Source organism: Somniosus microcephalus, unplaced genomic scaffold (genome assembly GCF_052327205.1).
Source record: "Somniosus microcephalus isolate GS21.2 unplaced genomic scaffold, FLI_Smic_1.0 scaffold153, whole genome shotgun sequence".
Lineage (NCBI taxonomy): Eukaryota > Metazoa > Chordata > Chondrichthyes > Squaliformes > Somniosidae > Somniosus > Somniosus microcephalus.
The window spans coordinates 152,165-175,774 of NW_028225340.1; the positions used below are offsets into that span (position 1 = coordinate 152,165).

At 46.9% G+C, this 23,610-nt stretch overlaps 1 protein-coding gene across 1 annotated transcript in view; it reads right to left on the bottom strand.

Annotated features, from left to right (window-relative positions):
* The window catches only part of LOC147082183 (RING finger protein 112-like), a 531,383-nt gene that overhangs the window by 64,322 nt on the left and 443,451 nt on the right, over positions 1-23,610 (bottom strand). The window contains exons 14-15 of the mRNA XM_085980420.1: positions 18,617-18,689; positions 5,668-5,870 (exon numbers count right to left, since the gene is read on the bottom strand). Coding sequence (XP_085836546.1) covers positions 5,668-5,870; positions 18,617-18,689 — 276 coding nt within the window. The remainder of the gene's footprint in view (positions 1-5,667; positions 5,871-18,616; positions 18,690-23,610) is intronic.

The window sequence follows — 23,610 nt, forward strand, 5'->3', positions numbered from 1 at the left end:
ATTGAATGGCGGAGCAGGCTCGAGGGGCCGAATGGCCTACGCCTGCTCCTATCTTCTATGTTAATAGTTTATAAAGATTAGAAGGTCTTAATTTTGTGGTTATAAATTCTAAGGTCTCTGTTGTGCAGCGGGGAGTGCTAGTAAACAAGGGCCCTTGAGTATATAATTTAATTGTAGTGTAATTAGTGGTTTTGATTTGATTTAATTCAATTTAAATTAATGAAAGCGTAAATCACTGCAGCACAGTTCGGCCCCGTGGCATGCTCCTCCTGCACTATGTGGGAAATCAGGGACACTTCCTGTGTCCCTGATGACCATGTGTGCAGGAAGTGTATCCAGCTGCAGCTACTGGCAGACTGCATTGCAGCACTGGAGCTGCGAATGGATACATACTGGAGCATTCGCAATGCTGAGGACATCATGGATAGCAAGTTTAATGAGTTGGTCATACCACAGTCTAAGGCTGCAAAGGCATGTAGGGAATGCGTGACCTCCAAGCAGAGTAATAGGTGCAGGCAGTTAGTGCAGGGGTCCCCTGTGGCCATCCCCCTCTCAAACAGATATACTGCTTTGGATAATGTTGTGGGAAGTGGCTTATTGGGGGAAGGCAGCAGCAGCCAACTAGCCAACAGAGCATGGATGGCTCTGCAGCACAGGATAGGAGGAAAAAGAGCGGGAGAGCTATAGTGATAGGGGATTCTATTGCAAGGTGAATAGATAGGCGATTCGGCGGCCGCAAATGAGACTCCAGGATGGTGTGTTGCCTCCCTGGTGCAAGGGTCAAGGATGTCTCGGGGCAGTTGCAGGGCATTCTGGAGGGGGAGGGTGAACAGCCAGTTGTCGTGGTGCATATAGGTACCAACGATATAGGTAAAAAAACGGGATGGGGTCATAAAAGCTGAATATAGGGAGTAATGAGGTAAAGTAAATAATAGAACCTCAAAGGTAGTAATCTCAGGATTGCTACCAGTGCCACGTGCTTGTCAGAGTAGAAATAGAAGGATATTTCAGATGAATATGTGGCTAGAGGAATGGTGCAAGGGGGAGGGATTCAAATTCCTGGGACATTGGAACCGGTTCTGGGGGAGGTGGGACCAGTACAAACTGGATGGTCTGCACCTGGGGAGGACCAGGAGCGAAGTCCTAGGAGGAGTGTTTGCTAGTGCTGTTGTTGGGGGTTTAAACTAAAATGGCACGGGGTTGGGAACCTGTGCAGGGAGTCAGAGGAAAGGGAAACAAGGATAGAAACAAAAGACAGGAAGGAGAAAAGCAAAAGTGGAAGGCCGAGAAATCAAGGGTGTAAATCTAACAGGGCTACAGTAAATAAGAATTTTGAAAGGACTAAGAATGTTGAAAATCAAGCCTGAAGGCTTTGTGTCTTAATGCGAGGAGCATTCATAATAAGGTGGATGAATTAGCTGTGCAAATAAATGTAAATGGATATGATATAATTGGGATTGCGGAGACATGGCTCCAGGGTGACCAAGGCTGGGAATTAAACATCCAGGGGTATTCAATATTCAGGAACGAGAGGCAAAAAGTAAAAGGAGGCGGGGTAGCATTGTTGATTAAAGAGGAGATTAACACAATAGTAAGGAAGGATATTAGCTCTACTGATGTGGAATCTGTTTGAGTAGAGGTGAGAAATACCAAGGGGCAGAAAATGTTTGTGGGAGTTGTATACAGACCCCAAAACAGTAATGCTGAGGTTGGGGATGGCATTAAATTGGAAATTTGAGACGCGTGCAATAAGGACACAGCAGTTATCATGGGTGACTTTAATCTACATATTGATTGGGCAAACCAAATTAGTAACAAAACTGTGGAGGAGGAATTCCTAGAGTGTATACGGGATGGTTTCCTGGACCAATATGTCGAGGAACCAACTAGAGATCAGGCCACATATAAATTGGCCAGAAAAAGCAGCAAACCTGAGGATTGGGAGCAGTTTACGATTCAGCAAAGGAGGACAAAGGGATTAATTAAGGTGGGGGAAATAGAGTTTGAGAGTAAGATTTCTGGGAACCTAAAAACTGACTGTAAACGCTTCTATACATATGTGAAGAAAAAAAGATTGGTGAAGTCAAGCATAGGTCCCTTGCAGTCAGAATCAGGGGAATTTATAAAGAGGAACAAAGATATAGCAGACCAATTAAATACATGCTTTGGTTCTGTCTTCACAAAGGAGGACACAAATAACCTCCCAGCGATGTCGGCGAACATAGGTTCTAATGAGAGGGAGGAACTGAATGAAATCATTATTTGTAGGGAAATGGTGTTGGGAAATTGACGGGATTGAAGGCCGATAAATCCCCAGGGGCTGATAATCTACATTCCACAGTACTTATGGAAGTGGCCCCAGAAATAGTAATTGCATTGCTGGTCATCTTCCAAAATTTTATAGACTCTGGAACAGTTCCCTTGGATTGGAGGGTATCTAATGTAACTTCACTATTTAAAAAAGGTGGTAGATAGAAAACAGGGAATTATAGACCGGTAAGCCTGACATTGGTAGTGGGGAAAATGCTAGAGTCCATTATAAAAGATGTTATAGCAGAGCACTTGGAAAACATTGACAGGATCGGACAAAGTCAACATGGATTTACAAAAGGTAAATCATGCTTGACTAATCTACTGGAATGTTTTGAGGATGTAACTGGCAGAATAGATCAGGGAGAACCAGTGGATGTGGTGTATTTGGACTTTCAGAAGGCTTTTGATAAGGTCCCGCATAAGAGATTAGCGTACAAAGTTAAAGCACATGGGATTGGGTGTAAGGTATTGACTTGGATAGCGAACTGGTTGGCAGACAGGAAGCAAATTGTTGGAATAAACGGGTCTTTTTCTGAGTGGCAGGCAGTGACTAGTGGGATACTGCAGGGATCGGTGCTAGGATCCCAGCTATTCACAATATATATTAATGATCTAGGCGAGGGAACTAGATGTAATATCTCCAAGTTTGCAGATGACACAAAGCTGGGTGGGCGTGTGTGCTGTCAGGAGGATGCAGAGAAACTCCTGTATGATTTGGACAGGTTGGGTGATTATACTGCATCTGCCATGCATCTGCCCAATGTGGATAAATGCAAGGTTATCTACTTTGGTGGCAAAAACAGGAAGACAAATTATTATCTGAATGGCAATAGATTGGGAAAAGGGGAAGTGCAACGAGACCTGGGTGTCCTTGTGCACCAGTCGCTGAAGGTAAGCATGCAGGTGCAGCAGACAGTTAAGAAGGCAAATGGTATGTTGGCCTTCATAGCGAGAGGATTCGAGTACAGGAGCAATGATGTCTTGCTGCAGTTGTATAGGGCCTTGGTGAGACCACACCTTGAGTATCGTGTGCAGTTTTGGTCACCTTCTCTGAGCGACGATGTTCTTGCCATGGAGGGAGTGCAGCGACGATTCACCAGACTGATACCTGGGATGGCAGGAATGACGTATGAGGAGCGATTGGGTCGATTGGGCTTATATTCGCTAGAGTTTAGAAGAATGAGAGGGGATCTCATTGAAACTTATAAAATTCTAACAAGACTAGACAGACTAGATGCAGGAAGGATGTTCCCGATGGCGGTGGAGTCCAGAACCAGTGGTCACAGTCTAAAGATAAGGAGTAAGCCATTTAGGACAGAGATGAGGAGGAATTTCTTCACCCAGAGAGTGGTGAACCTGCAGAATTCTCTACTACAGAAGGAAGTTGAGGCCAATTCATTAAATATATTCAAGAAGGAGTTAGATATATTTCTTAAGACTAAAGGGATCAAGGGATATGGGGAGAAAGCAGTGACAGGGTACTGGATTTGGGTGATCAGCCATGATCTTGTAAGATTCTCAAAATTCAGCAGATCCCCCGAAACCAGGAAGATTACCATAAAATAGGTTTTTTTGGACTGTTATAAACCATGTCAGAATGGTATAAGTATATTGGGCCTAAGGGAGGTCTTAAAGCCAAAAACCCCAGGATTTTGGTATTTTTTTAAAAGGCATGTTCGAGCCTGTGGAAGGGGAAAAGGCTGCAACAAAGAAATTGGGATTGGCCTCTGTAAACGGACAGTTTTGGGTATTGGCATTAACCGAGCTGTCTGCGGACTACCTAGACTGTCTCAGTCATTTTACATACTGACAACAGACCAACGGAAAAGCAGTTCCCGCCAAAATTACAGAACCATCCAAAACCTGGCATAATGCAAGACATGCCACCAACCAACAAAAGAACCTTGGCCCCACTGGAAAAAACAACTTTGCTGCAATTAAACAAGTGTTTAAACAATCGATGGGACCATCCCGAAACCAATTCACACAATCTTAAAACAACTTAAGGTTGGTGGGACCATCCCGAAACCAATTAAACTATTCAAACCAATCAATATTAATGAGCCCGCCAAAACTAACAATAAGCCAGGACTGATTTGCTGCGTAGATTAGCAGGCCTCAATCGGTATAATTGAAGGCCCGTTTTTCACAGAAAACAGTTCGTTCAGTTCATGCAGTCCAAGAGGAAGTTAGTTCCAGTTCAAGTTCGAGTAAGAAGATTTGTCGACTCAGAAGAGATCCACCAACATCGGGATCAAGAAGTCCATCTCGAAGCAGTTCTCCCTCTCGAAGAAGTAACACACCATCCCAGCAGTCCAGGGCCCCACGAAACAAACAACCAAAAATATTACCAGCAACCAGGTAATATTGGGCCACCGTGACAAACAAAAACCAACTTGGAAGAAACCGAAGATCCACAAGTTTTTCCACTCTTCAAACTGTCCTGACTTACCCCTGGGTAAGATTTTATTGAAAAGACTCTAAACCCTACTTCTAACCAAAAGAAATTGGGTACTCACCTGATAGATCCACTACGCACCCGACCGCATCAGTGGACACGTGAAAACTAACCAGCAATGCAGGGGAAGTCCTCTCGCGCGTCTGGGGAACGGCAGGCACCAACCAACACATCTAGAGAACCCCAAAATCGCGAAACTCTACAACTGTCAAAAGAAGTCGTTTTGAAAAGCACTATGCCTGGTCCTCTGCAGCCCAACTTAGCTAGTGAAGTGGGATTGGGAGGGGTGAAGTATTCTGTCTATTGTTATTTTCCCCTCAGATATTCCGAAATGTTCCCCCAATTTAGAGTGTTAAGATTATTGTGTTGTGTATTTCTTTCTCAAATAAAGATCAAAGTTCTTTCACCAAAATTCAGTTGTCTGCTGTAATTACAACCCCCAAGTAAGTGCCAGGTCTAGAACCAAGGGAGTGGAAGCGATTCGAACCGCTCATAAGTCAGAGGCGAAGCTGACCCCACACACCACCCTCTACAATCTCATTCAATGGCAGAACGGGCTCGAGGGACTGAAAGGCCTACTCCTACAGAGCAATGCCATCTTCTATGTTTCTATCATTATATATTGAAAGTAATAGAGGAAAGGGTGTATAAAGGCACAGGAAACATCCGCGTTAGCGATTGAGAGAGGGAAGGGGAGGGTGCTCTCTTCTATCTACTGTGCAGACAGCCTCCTGAATCTTGACCCTGTTATTCTGTCTATTTGTACTTCAAAATCACCGCCGCAGTGGCGGCTGCCGCCGTCATCAAGTTGCTGTACATCGCAACGACACCTGCATCCCCCCGCCACCGTCCCGCAAACCGCGAGCACACCAGCACCGACGTCGAGCCCAAACTTATCATTGTAAGTAGCGCAAAACCAGTTGATCTTCAACTGCAATTTGTTGTGCAGTTCCTGGGTCAACTTCTTGATCTGCTCCGAGCTACCACACAGCTTCTTTTCAAAACCAACCAACAGCTCCTCGGCTTTCAGCTCCAGCTGTTTCCTCATGTCATCCGGACTGGTTGGCCGGCTGTTGAAAGTTCTGTACATAGTTCGGTTCTGAAATCCAAATACAGAATGGCGTTATACATAGAGTAAAGCTGCCTCTACACTGTCCCCTCAAACACTCCCAGGGCAATTACAGCACGGGTTAGATACAGAGCAATGATCCCTCTACACTGTCCCACTAAACACTCCAAGGACAGGTACAGCACGGGTTAGGTAAAGAGTAAAACTCCCTCTACACTGTCCCATCAAACACTCCCAGGATTGGTACAGCACGGGTTCGATACAGAGTTTAGCTTCCTCTACACTGTCTCATCAAACAGCCCCAGGGCAGGTACAGCACGGGTTAGACACAGAGTAAAGCTCCCTCTACACTGTCCCATCAAACACTCCCAGGGCAATTACAGCACGGGTTAGATACAGAGCAATGATCCCTCTACACTGTCCCACTAAACACTAGCAGGGCAGATACAGCATAGGTTAGATACAAGGTAAAGCTCCATCTACACTGTCCCATCAAACACTCTCACGATAGGTACAGCACGGGGTTAGATACAGAGTTACGCTCCCTCTGCACTGCCCCAACAAACAATCCAAGGAAAGGTACAGCACGGGTTAGAGACAGAGTAAAGCTCACTCTACACTGTCCCATCAGACATTCCCACGGCAGGTGCAGCACTGGGATAGATACAGAGTAAAGCTCCCTCTACACTGTCCCAACAAGCACTCCCAGTGCAGGTACTGCACAGGTTAGGTACAGAGTAAAGCTCCCTCTAAACTGTCCCATCAAACACTCTCACGATAGGTACAGCACGGGTTAGGTACAGAGTAAAACTCCCTCTACACTGTCGCATCAAACACACCCAGGGCAGGTACAGCATGGGGTAGATGTAGAGTAAAGCTCCCTCTACATTGCCCCATCAAACACTCCCAGGCAGCTACAACACGGGGTTAGATACAGAGTAAAGCTCATCGACACTGTCCCATCAAACACTCCTAGGGCAGGTAAAGCACAGGGTTAGATACAGTGTAAAGCAGCCTCTACAATGTCCCATCAAATATTCTCAGGGCAGGTACAGCTCAGATTAGATACAGAGTAAAGCTCCATCTACACTGTCCCATCAAACACTCCCAGGGCAGGTACAGCAAGAGTTAGATACAGAGTAAAGCTCGCTTTACACTGTCCCATCAAACACTCCCAGGGCAGGTACAGCACGGGTAACATAGCGAGTGAAGCTCCTACTACACTGTCCCATCAAACACAACCAGAGCAGTTACAGCATGAGTTAGATGCAGAGTATTTCTCCCTCTACACTGTCCCATCAAACACTCCCAGGTGAGGTACAGCACAGGTTAGATAAAGAGTAAAGCTCCCTCTGCAGTGACCCATCAAACACTCCCAGGGCAGCTACAGAACAAGTTAGATACAGAGTAAAGCTCCAACTACAATGTCGAATCAATCACTCCCAGGGCAGGTACAGCACGGGTTAAACACAGAGTAACGATGCCTATACACTGTCCCATCAAACACTCACAGGGCAGGTACATCAAGGATTACATGCAGTGTAAATCTCCCTCTACACTGTCCAATCAAACACTCCCAGGGAAGGTGCAGCACGGGGTTCGATACAGAGTAAAGCTCCCTCTACACTGTCCCAACAAACACTCCCAGGGCAGGTGCAGCACGGGTTAGATACAGAGTAAAGCTCCCTCTACACTGTCCCATCAAACACTCCCAGGGCAGGTACAGCACGGGTAAGATACAGAGTAAAGCTCCCTCTACACTGTCCCATCAAACACTCCCAGGGCAGAAACAGAACGAGTTAGATACAGAGTAAAGCTCCCTCTACAATGTCCCATCAAACACTCCCCGGGCAGGTACAGCACGGGTTAGATAAAGAGTAAAGGTCCCTCTACATTGTCCCATCAAACACTCCCAGGGCAGGTCCAGCAGGAGTTAGATAGAGAATCAAGCTCCCTCTGCACTGTCCCATCAAACACTCCCAGTGCAGATACAGCAAGGTTTAGATACAGAATAAATCTCCCTCTACACTGTCCCATCAAAAGCTCCCAGGGCAGGTAAAGCACGTTTTAGATACACAGTAAAACTCGCTCTACACTGTCCCATCAAACATTCCAAGGGAGTTACACTACGTGTTAGATACAGAGTAAAGATCCCTCTACACTCTCCAATGAAACGCCCCCAGAGCAGATATAGCACAGGGTAGATACAGCGTAAAACTCCATCAACACTGTCCCATCAAACACTGACAGGGCAGATATGGCATGGGTAAGTTACAGAGTAAAGCTCCCTCTACACTGTCCCATCAAACACTCCCAGGGCAGGTACAGCAAGGGTTAGATACAGAGTAAAGCTGCCTCTAACTTTCCCATCAAAAACTCCCAGGGGAGGTACAGCACGGGTTAGATACAGAGTAAAGCTGCCTCTACACTGTTCCATCAAACACTCCAAGGACAGGTACAGCACGGGTTACATAAAGAGTAAAGCTCCCTCCACACTGTCCCATCAAACAATCACAGGATAGGTACAGCACGGGTTAGATACAGAGTAAAGCTTCCTCTACACTGTCTCATCAAACACTCCCAGGGCAATAACAGCACGGGTTAGATACAGAGCAATGATCCCTCTACACTGTCCCACTGAACACTACCAGGGCAGATACAGCATAGGTTAGATGCAAGGTAAAGCTCCGTCTACACTGTCCCATCATACACTCCCAGGGCAGGTACAGCACGGGGTTAGACACAGAGTTACGCTCCCTCTACACTGTCCCAAAAAACAATCCAAGGGAAGGTACAGCACGGGTTAGATACAGAGTAAAGCTCACTCCACACTGTCCCATCAAACATTCCCATGGCTGGTGCAGCACTGGGTTAGATACAGAGTAAAGCTCCCTCTACACTGTCCCAACAAACACTCCCAGTGCAGGTACTGCACAGGTTAGATACAGAGTAAAGCTCCCTCTACACTGTCCCATCAAACACTCTCACAATAGGTACGGCACGGGTTAGATACAGAGTAAAGCTCCCTCTGAACTGTCGCATCAAACACACCCAGGGAAGGTAGAGCACGGGGTAGATGTAGAGTAAAGCTCCCTCTACATTGCCCCATCAAACACTTCCAGGCAGCTACAACATGGGGTTAGATACAGAGTAAAGCTCATCGACACTGTCCCACCAAACACTCCTAGGGCAGGTAAAGCACGGGGTTAGATACAGAGTAAAGCTCGCTCTACACTGTCCCATCAAACACTCCCAGGGCAGGTACAGCACGGGTAACATAGCGAGTGAAGCTCCTACTACACTGTCCCATCAAACACTCCCAGAGCAGGTACATCAGGAGTTAGATGCAGAGTAATTCACCCTCTACACTGTCCCATCAAGCACTCACAGGGCAGCTACAGAACAAGTTAGATACAGAGTAAAGCTCCAATTACAATGTCGAATCAAACACTCCCAGGGCAGGTGCAGCACAGTTTAGATACAGAGTAAAGCTCTCTCTGCACTCTCCCATCAATCACTCCCAGGGCAGGTACAGCACAGGTTAAAAACAGAGTAATGCTCCCTATACACTGTCCCATCAAATACTCAAAGGGCAGGTACATCAAGGATTACATGCAGAGTAAATCACCCTCTACACTGTCCAATCAAACACTCCCAGGGCAGATATTGCACGGGTCAGATAAAGAGTAAAGCTCCCTCTCCACTGTCCCATCAAACACTCCCAGGGCAGGTACAGCACGGGTAAGATACAGAGCAAAGCTCCCCCTACACCGTCCCATCAAACACTCACAGGGCAGAAACAGAATGATTTCGATACAGAGTAAAGCTCCCTCTACAATGTCCCATCAAACACTCCCCGGGCAGGTACAGCATGAGTTAAATAGTGAATCAAGCTCCCTCTGCACTGTCCCATCAAACACTCCCAGGGCAGATACAGCAAGGTTTAGATAAAGAGTGAATCTCCCTCTACACTGTCCCATCAAAAGCTCCCAGGGCAGGTAAAGCACGGTTTGGATACACAGTAAAACTCGCTCTACACTCTCCAATGAAACGCCCCCAGAGCAGATATAGCACGGGGTAGATACAGCGTAAAACTCCATCAACACTGTCCCATCAAACACTGCCAGGGCAGATATGGCAGGGGTTAGATACAGAATAAAGCTCCCCCTACACTGTCCCCATGAAACACTCCCGGGTCAGGTACAGCACGGATTAGACAGAGAGTAAATCTCCCTCTACACTGTCCCATCAAACACTCCCAGGGCAGGTACAGCACGGGATAGATACAGAGTAGAGCACCCCTACATTGTCCCCATCAAACACTCCCAGGGCAGGAACAGCACAGGTTTAGTAAAGAGTAAAGCTCCCACGACACTGTCCCATCAAACAAGCCCAGGGCCTCTGAAGAACGGGTTAGATACAGAATAAAACTCCCTCTACACTGTCCCATCAAGCAAGCCCAGGGCAGGTACAGCAGGGTTTAGATACAGAGTAAATCTCTCTCTGCACTCTCCCATCAATCACTCCCAGGGCAGGTACAGCACAGGGTTAGATAGAGAGTAAAGCTCCCTCTGCACTGTCCCATCAAACACTCCCAGGGCAAGTACATCACGGGTTACATACAGAGTAAATCTCCCTCTAAACTATCTCATTAAACACTCCCAGGGCAGGTACAGCTGGGGTTAGATACAGAGTTAAACTGCCTCTACACTGTCCATCGTGTCAGTGCCGGCCAGCAAAGTGCTATCCAGCCTAATCCCACATCCCAACTCCAGGTCCGTGGCCCTGCAGGTTAGAGAATCCCAAGTGCACATCCAAGTACTTTTTAAATGTGGTTAGGTTTCCTGCCTCTACCACCCTTTCAGGCAGTGAGTTCCAGACCCCCACCACCCTCTGGGTGAAGAAATTTACATAGAAACATGGAAGATAGGAACAGGAGTAGGCTATTCAGCCCCCCGAGCCTGCTCCGCCATTCAATGCGATCATGGCTGATCATCCAAATTCAGTGCCTGGTCCGTGCTTTCTCCCCATACCCCTTGATCCCTTTAGCCTTAAGAAATATATCCAACTCCTTCTTGAATATATTTAATGAACTGGCCTCCACCGTCTTCTGTGGTAGAGAGTTCCACAGGTTCACCAATTTCGGGGTGAACAAATTCCTCCTCATTTCTGTCTTAAATGGCCCACCCTTTATCCTTAGACTATGTCCCCTGGTTCTGGACTCCCCGACCATCGGGAACATCCTTACTGCATCGAGTCTGTCCAGTCCTGTCAGAATTTTATAAGTTTCAATGAGATCACCTCTCATTCTTCTAAACTCCAGCGAGTACAAGTCTAATCGACCCAATCTCTCCTCATACGTCATTCCTGCCACCCCAGGTATCAGTCTGGTGAATCTTCGCTGCACTCTCTCCATGGCAAGAACATCCTTCCTCAGATAAGGCGAACAAAACTGCACACAATACTCAAGATGTGGTCTCACCAAGGCCCTGTACAACTGCAGCAATACATCCTTGTTCCTGTACTCAAACTCTCTCACTAAGAAGGGCAACATACCATTTGCCTTCTTAACTGCCTGCTGCACCTACATGCATACCTTTAGCGACTGGTGCACAAGGACACCCAGGTCTCGTTGCACTTCCCCTTCTCCAATCTATTGCCATTCAGATAATAATCTTCCTTCCTGTTTTTGCCACCAAAGTGGATAACCTCGCATTTATCCACGTTATACTGCATCTGCCATGTTTCTGCCCAATCACCCAACATGTCCAAATCATCCTGGAGTTTCTCGACATCCTCCTCACAGCACACATGCCCACCCAGCTTTGTGTTGTCTGCAAATTTGGAGATATTACATCTAGTTCCCTTGTCCAGATCATTTATATATATTGTGAATAGCTGGGGTCCGAGGACCGATCCCTGCGGTACCCCACTAGTCACTGCCTGCCACTCGGAAAAAGACCCGTTTATTCCAACTCTTTGCTTTCTGTCTGCCAACCAGTTCTCTATCCAAGTCAGTACCTTGACCCCAATCCCATGTGCCTTAACTTTACATGCTAATCTCCTATGCGGGACCTTATCGAAGGCCTTCTGAATGTCCAGATACACCACATCCACTGGTTCTCCCTTATCTATTTTACCAGTTACATCCTCAAAAAATTCCAGTAGATTAGTCAAGCACGATTTACCCTTTGTGAATCCATGTTGACTTTGTCTGATCCTGTCACTGTTTTCCAAGTGCTCTGCTATTACATCCTTTATAATGGACTCTAGCATTTTCCCCACTACCGATGTCAGGCTTACCGGTCTGTAATTCCCCATTTTCTCTCTACCACCTTTTTGGAATAGTGGGGTAACATTAGCTACCCACTTAGCCTTATTGTGGTTAATGAATGTATTGGATTTATCATATAATTGATGAGTTATAACAAGTACTACCAGATTTAAATAAAAGATTAACAGCAGCAAAAAAACATTAGCTACCCTCCAATCCATGGGTACTGTTCCAGATTCCCCTCTGGAACTTCCCTCTGAAATTTCCCCTCAAATCCCCTCTAAACCTTCCACCAATTACTTTAAATCTGTGCCCCCTGGTTTTTGACCCCTCTGCTAAGGGAAATAGGTCCTTTCTATCCACATCATCTATGCCCCTCATAATGTTATACACCTCAATAAGGTCTCCCCTCAGCCTCCTCTGTTCCAAGGAAAACAGACCCAGCCTATCCAGTCTTTCCTCATAGCTAAGATTCTCTACTCCCGGCAACATCCTTGTAAATCTCCTCTGTACCCTCTCTAGTGCAATCACATCTTTCCTGTAATGTGGTGACCAGAACTGCACGCAGTACTCTAGCTGAGGCCTAAATAGAGATTTATACAATTGAAGCATAACCCCCCTGCTCTTGTATTCTATGCCATGGCTATTAAAGGCAAGCATTCCGTATGCCTTCTTAACCACTTTATCTACCTGGCCTGCTACCTTCAGGGATCTCTGGACATACACTCCAAGGTCCCTTTGTTCCTCTACTCTACTCACTGTCCTACCATTTAATGTGTATTCCCTTTCCTTCTTAGCCCTCCCCAAATGCATGACCTCACACTTCACCAGATTGAATTCCATTTGCCTCTGTTCTGCCCACCTGACCAATTTATTGATATCTTACTCCAGTCTACAGCTTCCTTCTTCAGTATCAATCACACTGCCGATTTTAGTATCATTTCGACAAAGTAAATCTCTCCCTGCACTCTCCCATCGTACTCTCCCAGGGCAGGTACAGAACGGATTAGATACAGAGTAAAGCTCCCTCTGCACTGTCCCATCAACAGTCACAGGGCAGGTACAGCATGGGTTAGATAGAGAGCAAATCTTCCTCTACACTGTCCCATCAAACACTCCCAGGACAGGTACAGCATGGGTTAGACATAAAGGAAAGCATGCTCTACACTGCACAATGAAACACTCCCAGGGCAGGTACAGCACAGGTTAGATGCAGAGTAAAGCTCCCTCGACACTGTCCCATTAAACCCAGGGCATGGTGTGGAGATGCCGGAGTTGGACTGGGGTGGACAAATGTAATAATTCACACAACACCAGGTTATATTCCAACAGTTTTATTTGAAATCACAAGCTTTCGGAGTGCTGCTCCTTTGTCAGGTGAGGTGGAGAGATGCATAAAGACACAGCTTATATAGTCAGAGAATAATGCCAGATGATTACAGGTAATCTTTCTAACTGCCATTTATCACACCTCGGCAGAGAGATAATCACAGCAATCAAAGGTGTGAATGGTGTCCAAACAGGTTAGTCAGGAAAACATTACATCAAAGAACAATGAAGTGGGGTCACAAGGGGTCAAATGTTGCAGATGCTGGCGTCTGTATGAAAAACAAAAAACAGACAAAAAAACATTTTTTTTTTTGCTGGAAATCACAGCAGGTCCGGCCGCATCTGTGTAGCGAGAACAAGCCGAGGACGACTCGAGTCTGGGTGACCCTACGTCAGGTGGGGTTACATGTAGCGTGACATGAACCCAAGATCGCGGTTGAGGCCGTCCTCATGAGTGCGGAACTTGGCTATCAGTTTCTGCTCGACGATTTTGCGTTGTCGTGTGTCTCGAAGGCCGCCTTGGAGAATGCTTACCTGAAGATCGGAGGCTGCATGTCCTTGACTGCTGAAGTGTTCCCCGACTGGGAGGGAACACTCCTGCCTGGCGATTGTTGCACGGTGTCCATTCATCCGTTTTCGCAGTGTCTGCATGGTCTCGCCGATGTACCATGCTCCGGGGCATCCTTTCCTGCAACGTATGAGGTAGACAACGTTGACCGAGTCACATGAGTATGTACCATGTACCTGGTGGGTGGTGTCCTCACGTGTGATGATGGTATCTGTGTTGATGATCTGGCATTTCCTGCAGAGGTTGCCGTGGCAGGGTTGTGTGGTGTCGTGGCCGCTGTTCTCCTGAAAGCTGGGTAATTTGCTGCGAACGATGGTCTGTTTGAGGTTAGGCGGCTGTTTGAAGGCGAGTAGTGGAGGCGTGGGGATGGCCTTAGCGTGGTGTTCATCATCATCGATGACATGTTGAAGGCTGCGAAGAACATGGCGTAGTTTCTCCGCTCCAGGGAAGTACTGGACGATGAAGGGTACTCTGTTGGTTGTGCCCTGTGTTTGTCTTCTAAGGAGGTCTATGCGATTTTTTGCTGTGGCCCGTCGGAACTGTCGATTGACGAGTCGAGCATCATATCCTGTTCTTACGAGGGCGTCTTTCAGCGTCTGTAGGTGTCCATCGCGTTCCTCCTCGTCTGAGCAGATCCTGTGTATTCGCAGGGCTTGTCCATAGGGGATGGCTTCTTTAACGTGGTTAGGGTGGAAGCTGGAGAAGTGGAGCATCGTGAGGTTGTCCGTGGGCTTGCGGTAGAGTGAGTGCTGAGGTGTCTGTCTTTGATGGTGATTCGTGTGTCCAAGAATGAAACCGATTCTGAGGAGTAGTCCATGGTGAGGTTGATGGTGGGATGGAACTTGTTGATGTTATCGTGTAGTCTTTTCAGTGATTCACGAATCTCCATCAAAGATGGACACCTCAGCACTTCACTCTACCGCAAGCCCACGGACAACCTCACGATGCTCCACTTCTCCAGCTTCCACCCTAACCACGTTAAAGAAGCCATCCCCTATGGGAAAGCCCTGCGAATACACAGGATCTGCTCAGACGAGGAGGAACGTGATGGACACCTACAGACGCTGAAAGACGTCCTCGTAAGAACAGGATATGACACTCGACTCGTCGATCGACAGTTCGGACGGGCCACAGCAAAAAATCGCATAGACCTCCTCAGAAGACAAACACGGGACACAAATAACAGAGTACCCTTCGTCGTCCATTACTTCCCCGGAGCAGAGAAACTATGTTCTTCGCAGCCTCCAACATGTCATCGATGACGATGAACACCTCGCTAAGGCCATCCCCATGCCTCCACTACTCGCCTTCAAACAGCCGCCTAACCTCAAACAGACCATCGTTCGCAGCAAATTACCCAGCTTTCAGGAGAACAGCGACCACGACACCACACAACCCTGCCACGGCAACCTCTGCAAGACATGGCAGATCATCAACACAGATACCATCACCACACGTGAGGACACCACCCACCAGGTACATGGTACATGCTCATGTGACTCGGCCAACATTGTCTACCTACCTCATACCTTGCAGGAAAGGATGCTCCGGAGCATGGTACATCAGCGAGCCCATGCAGACACTGCGACAACGGATGAACGGACACCGCGCAACAATCGCCAGCAAGGAGTGTTCCCTCCCAGTCGGGGAAAACTTCAGCAGTCAAGGACATTCAGCCTCCGATCTTCGGGTAAGCATTCTCCAAGGCGGCCTTCGAGACACACGACAACGCAAAATCGTCGAGCAGAAACTGATAGCCAAGTTCCACACTCATGAGGACGGCCTCAACCGCGATCTTGGGTTCATGTCACGCTACATGTAACCCCACCTGATGTAGGGTCACCCAGACTCGAGTCGTTGTTGGCTTGTTCTCTCTACACTGATGCAGCCGGACCTGCTGTGATTTCCAGCAAAAAAAAAATGTTTTTTTGTCTCTTTTTTGTTTTTCATACAGACCCCAGCATCTGCAACATTTGACCACTTGTGACCCCACCTCATTGTTCTTTGATGTAATGTTTTCCTGACTAGCCTGTTTGGACACCATTCACACCTTTGATCGCTGTGATTATCTCTCTGCCGAGGTGAGATAAATGGCAGTTAGAAAGATTACCTGTAATCACCTGGCATTATTCTCTGACTATATAAGCTGTGTCTTTATGCATCTCTCCACTTCACCTGATGAAGGAGCAGCGCTCCGAAAGCTTGTGATTTCAAATAAAACTGTTGGACTATAACCTGGTGTTGTGTGACGTCTTACATTTTTACAACACTACCAGGGCAGGTATAGATCGGGTTAGATACAGAGTAAAGCACCCTCTTTACTGTCCCATCAAAAACTCTCAGGTCAGGTACAGCACACGTTAGATACAAAGTAAAGCTCCCTCTACACTGTCTCACCAAACACTCCCAGGTCAGGTACAGTGCAGGTTAGTTACAGAGTCAAGCTCCCTCTACACTGTCTCACCAAACACTCCCAGGTCAGGTACAGTGCAGGTTAGTTACAGAGTAAAGTTCCCTCTACACTGCCCCATCAATCACTCCCAGGGCAGGTACAGCACGGGTTGGTATCATAGAATCATAGAAAGTTACAGCACGGAATGAGGCCATTCCAGCCCACCGTGTCCACGCCGGCCAAAAAAGAGATATCCAGCCTAATCCCACTTCACAGATCTTGGTCCATAGCTCTGCACGTTAGAGCATCCCAAGTGCACATCCAAGTACTTTTTAAATGTGGTTAGGGTTCCTGCCTCTACCACCCTTTCAGGCAGAGAATTCCAGATCACCACAACCCTCTGGGTGAAGAAATTTCCCCTCAAATCCCCTCTAAACCTGCCACGAATTACTTTAAATCTGTGCCCCCTGGTTTTTGACCGATCTGCTATGGAAAATAGGTCCTTTTCATGCACTTTAGCTATGCCCCTCACAATTTTATGCACCTCAATACGGTCTCGACTCAGCCTCCTCTGTTCCAAGGAAAACAGACCCAGCCTATCCAGTCTTTCCTCATAGCTAAGATTCTCTACTCCCGGCAACATCCTTGTAAATCTCCTCTGTACCCTCTCTCGTGCAATCACATCCTTCCTGTAATGTGGTGACCAGAACTGCACGCATTACTCTAGCTGAGGCCTAACTAGTGTTTTATACAATTGAAGCATAATCCCCCCTGCTCTTGTATTCTATGCCATGGCTAATAAAGCCAATCATTCCGTATGCCTTCTCAACCACCTTATCTACCTGACCTGCTACCTTCAAGGACCTGTTGACATGCTCTCCAACGTCCCTTTGTTCCTCTACACTACTCAGTGCCCTACCATTTAATGTGTATTCCCTTCCCTTGTTAGCCCTCCCCAAATGCATTACCTCACACTTCTCCGGATTGAATTCCATTTGCCACCATTCTGCCCAACTGACCAACTAACTGATATCTTCCTGCAGTCTACAGCTTCCTTCTTCAGTGTCAACCACAAAGCCGATTTTAGTGTCACTTTAACAGCGTAAAGCTCCGTCGACACTGTCCCATCAAAAACACCCAGGGCAGGTACATGACGGATGAGATACAGAGTAAAGCTCCCCCTGCACTGTCGCATCAAACAGTCCCAGGGCAGGTACAGCCGGGTTAGATACAGAGTAAAGCTCCCTCTACACTGTCCCTACAAACACCCCAGGGCAGGTACAGCCGGGTTAGATACAGAGCAAAGCTCCCTCTACACTGTCCCACCAAACACTGCATGGGCAGGTACAGCACGGGATAGATATAGAGTAAAATTTCCTCTACACTCTCTCGTCAAACACACGCAGGGCAGGTTCCACGCGGATTAGATACAGAGTAAAGCTCCCTCTAAACTGTCCCCACAAACACTCCCAGGGCAGGTTCCACGCAGATTAGATACAGAGTAAAGCTCCCTCCACACTGTCCCACCAAACACTCCCAGGGCAGGTACAGCAGGGTTTAGATACAGAGTAAAGCTCCCTCTACACTGTCCCACCAAACACTCCCAGGGCAGGTACAGCAGGGTTTAGATACAGAGTAAAGCTCCCTCTACACTGTCCCATCAAACACTCCCAGGGCAGGTACAGCACGGGTTAGATACAGAGTAAAGCTCCCTCTACACTGTCCCACCAAACACTCCCAGGGCAGGTACAGCACGGGTTAGATACAGAGTAAAGCTCCCTCTACACTGTCCCACCAAACACTCCCAGGGCAGGTACAGCACGGGGTTAGATACAGAATAAAGCTCCCTCTACACTGTCCCATCAAACACTCTCAGGGCAGGTACAGCACGGGTTAGATACAGAGTAAAACTCCCTCTACACTATCCCATCAAACACTCCAAGGGCAGGTAAAGCACGGGTTAAATACAGAGTAAAGCTCCCTCTACAATGTCCCACCAAACACTCCCAGGGCAGGTACAGCACGGGTTAGATACAGAGTAAAGCTCCCTCTACACTGTCCCATCAATCACTCTGAGGGCAGGTACAGCACGGGTTAGATACAGAGTAAAGCTCCCTCTACACTGTCCCATCAAACACTCTGAGGGCAGGTACAGCACGGGTTAGATACAGAATAAAGCCAAGCACTGCTAGGTTAGTTAAAATATGAAGTACCTGCTCGTCAATATAACTTTCAAAAACATTCAGCTTCTCCTGCTGCAGGTTTCTGTTCCACGAGTTTGCCCACTGTAAAGAAACATCATTCATTAGCTAGAAACAGAACAAAGGTAGTTTCTCTTAATCACACCTCTCTCAGGGGAATATCTGTACACTGACTGGTGTCTCTCAGTCCCTCTCTCTCAGGGAGATATCCGTACACTGACTGGTGTCTCTCAGTCCCTCTCTCTCAGGGAGATATCTGTACACTGACTGGTGTCTCTCAGTCCCCTCTAACTCAGGGACATATCTGTACAGTGACTGGTGTCTCTCAGTCCCCTCTCTCTCAGGGAGATATCTGTACACTGACTGGTGTCTCAGTCCCTCTCTCTCAGGGAGATATCTGTACACTGACTGGTGTCTCTCAGTCCCACTCTCTCAGGGAGATATCTGTACACTGACTGGTGTCTCTCAGTCCCTCTCTCTCAGGGAGATATCTGTACACTGACAGGTGTCTCTCAGTCCCCTCTCTCTCAGGGAGATATCTGTATACTGAATGGTGTCTCTCAGTCCCGTCTCTCATGGAGATATCTGTACACTGATTGGTGTCTCTCAGTCCCCCTCTCTCAGTGAGATATCTGTACACTGACTGGTGTCTCTCAGTCCCTATCTCTCAGGGAGATATATGTACACTGACTGGTGTCTCTCAGTCCCTCTCTGTCAGGGAGATATCTGTACACTGACTGGTGCCTCTCAGTCCCTCTCTCTCAGGGAGATATCTGTACACTGACTGGTGTCTCTCAGTCCCTCTCTCTCAGGGAGATATCTGTACACTGGCGGGTGTCTCTCAGTGCCTCTCTCTCAGGGAGATATCTGTACACTGACTGGTGCCTCTCAGTCCCCTCTCTCTCAGTGACATATCTGTACACTGACTGGTGTCTCTCAATCCCTCTCTCTCAGTGAGATATCTGTACACTGGCTGGTGTCTCTCAGTGCCTCTCTCTCAGGGAGATATCTGTACACTGACTGGTGCCTCTCAGTCTCCTCTCTCTCAATGATATATCTGTACACTGGCTGGTGTCTCTCAGTCCCTCTCTCTCAGGGAGATATCTGTACACTGACTGGTGTCTCTCAGACCCTCTCTCTCAGGGAGATATCTGTGCACGGACTGGTGTCTCCTATTTCCTCTCTCAGGGAGATATATGTACACTGACTGGTGTCTCTGAGTCCCTCTCTCTCAGGGAGATATCTGAACACTGACTGGTGTCTCTCAGTCCCTCTCTCTCAGGGGGATGCCTGTACACTGACTGGTGGCTCTCAGTCCCTCTCTCTCAGGGAGATATCTGTACACTGACTGGTGTCTCTCAGTCCCTCTCCCTCAGGGAGATATCTGTACACGGACTGGTGTCTCTCAGTCCCCCCTCTCTCAGTGAGATATCTGTACACTGACTGGTGTCTCTCAGTCCCACTCTCTCTCAGGGAGATATCTGTACACTGAATGGTGTCTCTCAGTCCCTCTCTCTCAGGGAGATATCTGTACACTGACTGGTGTCTCTCAGTCCCTCTCTCTCAGGCAGATATCTGTACACTGGCTGGTGTCTCTCAGTCCCTCTCTCTCAGGGAGATATCTGTACACTGGCTGGTGTCTCTCAGTCCCTCTCTCTCAGGGAGATATCTGTACACTGACTGGTGTCTCTCAGTCCCTCTCTCTCAGGGAGATATCTGTACACTGACTGGTGTCTCTCAGTCCCTCTCTCTCAGGGAGATATCTGTACACTGACTGGTGTCTCTCAGTCCCTCTCTCTCAGGGAGATATCTGTACACTGACTGGTGTCTCTCAGTCCCTCTCTCTCAGGGAGATATCTGTACACTGACTGGTGTCTCTCAGTCCCCTCTCCCTCAGGGAGATATCTGTACACTGACTGGTGTCTCTCAGTCCCTCTCTCTCAGGGAGATATCTGTACACTGACTGGTGTCTCTCAGTCCCTCTCTCTCAGGGAGATATCTGTACACTGACTGGTGTCTCTCAGTCCCTCTCTCTCAGGGAGATATCTGTACACTGACTGGTGTCTCTCAGTCCCTCTCTCTCGGAGATATCTGTACACTGACTGGTGTCTCTCAGTCCCTCTCTCTCAGGGTGATATCTGTACACTGACTGGTGTCTCTCAGTCCCTCTCTCTCAGGGAGATATCTGTACACTGACTGGTGTCTCTCAGTCCCTCTCTCTCAGGGAGATATCTGTACACTGACTGGTGTCTCTCAGTCCCCTCTCTCTCTGGGAGATATCTGTACACTGACTGGTGTCTCTCAGTCCCTCTCTCTCAGGGAGATATCTGTACACTGACTGGTGTCTCTCAGTCCCTCTCTCTCAGGGAGATATCTGTACACTGACTGGTGTCTCTCAGTCCCTCTCCCTCAGGGTGATATCTGTACACTGACTGGTGTCTCTCAGTCCCTCTCTCTCAGGGAGATATCTGTACACTGACTGGTGTCTCTCACTCCCTCTCTCTCAGGGAGATATCTGTGCACTGGCTGTTCTCTCTCAGTCCCTCTCTCTCAGGGAGATATCTGTACACTGACTGGTGTCTCTCACTCCCTCTCTCTCAGGGAGATATCTGTGCACTGGCTGTTCTCTCTCAGTCCCTCTCTCTCAGGGAGATATCTGTACACTGAATTTCCACAGTGGCCAGTGGGGGCAGCAGGAGAGCAGCGGTACAGTGAGTATTTAAACTCCCGTTTGCATGCTTTTTTCCACAGAGACTTACCAATCTCGCAGACTGGCGGTGGCGTTCCAGACCCACGTCACGATTCAAAAAGTAATGTGGGCAGGAGGAAGCAGCTGATTGCGTGAGTATGGCCAGGTGAGTATTTATACTACTCTATAGTTTGACAGTTAATTTTAATCTATTTTTCTACAGGGACAGGGTACTGAGTTTGGATGATCAGCCATGTTCGCATTGAATGGCGGAGCAGGCTCGATGGGCCGAATGGCCTACGCCTGCTCCTATCTTGTAAGTTAATAGTTTATAAAGTTTAGATGGTCTGAATTTTGTGGTTATAGTTTCTAAAGTCTCTGTTGTGTAGCGGGGAATGCTAGTGAACAAGGGCCCTTGAGTATATCATTTTATTATAGTGTAATTAGTGGTTTTGATTTGATTTAATTCAATTTAAATTAATTAAAGCATAAATCAGGGCAGCACAGCTCGGCCCCGTGACAGAAGGTATGGAATAAAAGGTAAAGTAATAAAAAGGGCAAAAGCAGGAACTAAGTGTCACAAAACATCTTTGAAAGTTCTCTATCTGAATGCACGTAGCATTCGTAAAAAAATAGACGAGTTAATGGCGCAAATAACTACATATGGGTATGATCTTGTGGCCATTACAGAAACATGGCTGCAGGGTGACAATGCCTGGGAATTAAACATACCAGGTAATTTAACGATCAGGAAGGACAGGCAGGAAGGAAGGGGAGGTGCGGTGGCTATGTTAATAAAGGAAGGAATCACTGTAATACAGAGAAATGATATTGGGTCAAAAGATCAGGACAATCAAACAGTTTGGGTGAAGGTAAGGAATAATAAGGGGGAAAAAATACTAGTGGGCGTAGTCTATAGTCCTCCGAACTGTGGCAAATCTGTTGGACAGAGTATCAATCAGGAAATAGTTGAGGCTTGTAATAAGGGAACATCTATATTTATGGGGGATTTTAACCATCATATTAATTGGACAAATCAAATTGGGCAGGGCTGCCTTGAGGATGAGTTCATTGAGTGTATTAGGGATGGGTTTCTTTAGCAGTATGTAACTCAACCGACCAGGGGGCAGGCAACCTTAGATCTGGTCCTGTGTAACGAGACAGGATTAATTAAAAATGTCCTAGTAAAGGATCCCCTTGGAATGAGTGACCATAACATGGTTGAATTCCATATTCAATTAGAGGGTGAGAAGGTTGGATCTCAAACAAGCATGCTAAGCTTGAATAAAGGAGACTATGAAGGTATGAGAGCGGAATTGAGTAGAGTGGACTGGAAAATAGATTAAAGGGTAAGACGATACATGATCAGTGGTGTACATTTAAGGAGTTATTTTACAACTTCCAAAAAGTATATATTCCACTGAGAAGAAAAGGGTGTAAAAGAAAAGACAGCCATCCGTGGCTAAGTAAAGAAATTAAGGATAGTATTCGACTAAAAACAAGGGCATATAAGGTAGCCAAATCTAGTGGGAGGATAGAGGATTGGGAAAACTTTAAAAGACAGCAAAAAATAACAAAAAGATTGATTAAGAAAGGGAAGATAGATTATGAAAGTAAATTAGCAAATAATATAAAAACAGATAGTAAGAGTTTTTATAGTTATATAAAAAGAAAAGGGTTGGCTAAAGTAAATGTTGGTCCCTTAGAGGATGAGACCAGGAAATTAATGGTGGGAAATATGGAGATGGCAAAAACACTGAATGAATATTTTACATCAGTCTTTACAGTAGAAGACACTAAGAATATCCTAACACTGGACAAACAGGGGGCTAAAGGGGGGGAGGAGCTAAACACGATCAAAATCACTAAGGAAGTGGTACTCGGTAAAATAATGGGACTCAAGGCGGATAAATCACCTGGACCTGATGGCTTACATCCTAGGGTCTTGAGGGAAGTGGCAGTAGGGATTGTGGATGCATTGGTAATAATTTTCCAAAAGTCCCTGGACTCGGCAATAGTCCCGGCAGACTGGAAAACTGCTAATGTAACACCCTTATTTAAAAAGGGCAGTAGACAGAAGGCTGGAAACTATAGACCGGTTAGCCTAACATCTGTGGTAGGTAAAATTTTGGAGTCCATTATTAAGGAGACAGTAACAGGACATTTGGATAATCATAATTTAATAGGACAAAGTCAGCATGGTTTTATGAAGGGGAAGTCATGTTTGACAAATTTGCTGGAGTTCATTGAGGAAGTAACATACTGGATAAAGGGGAACCAGTGGACGTAGTGTATTTAGACTTCCAAAAGGCATTTG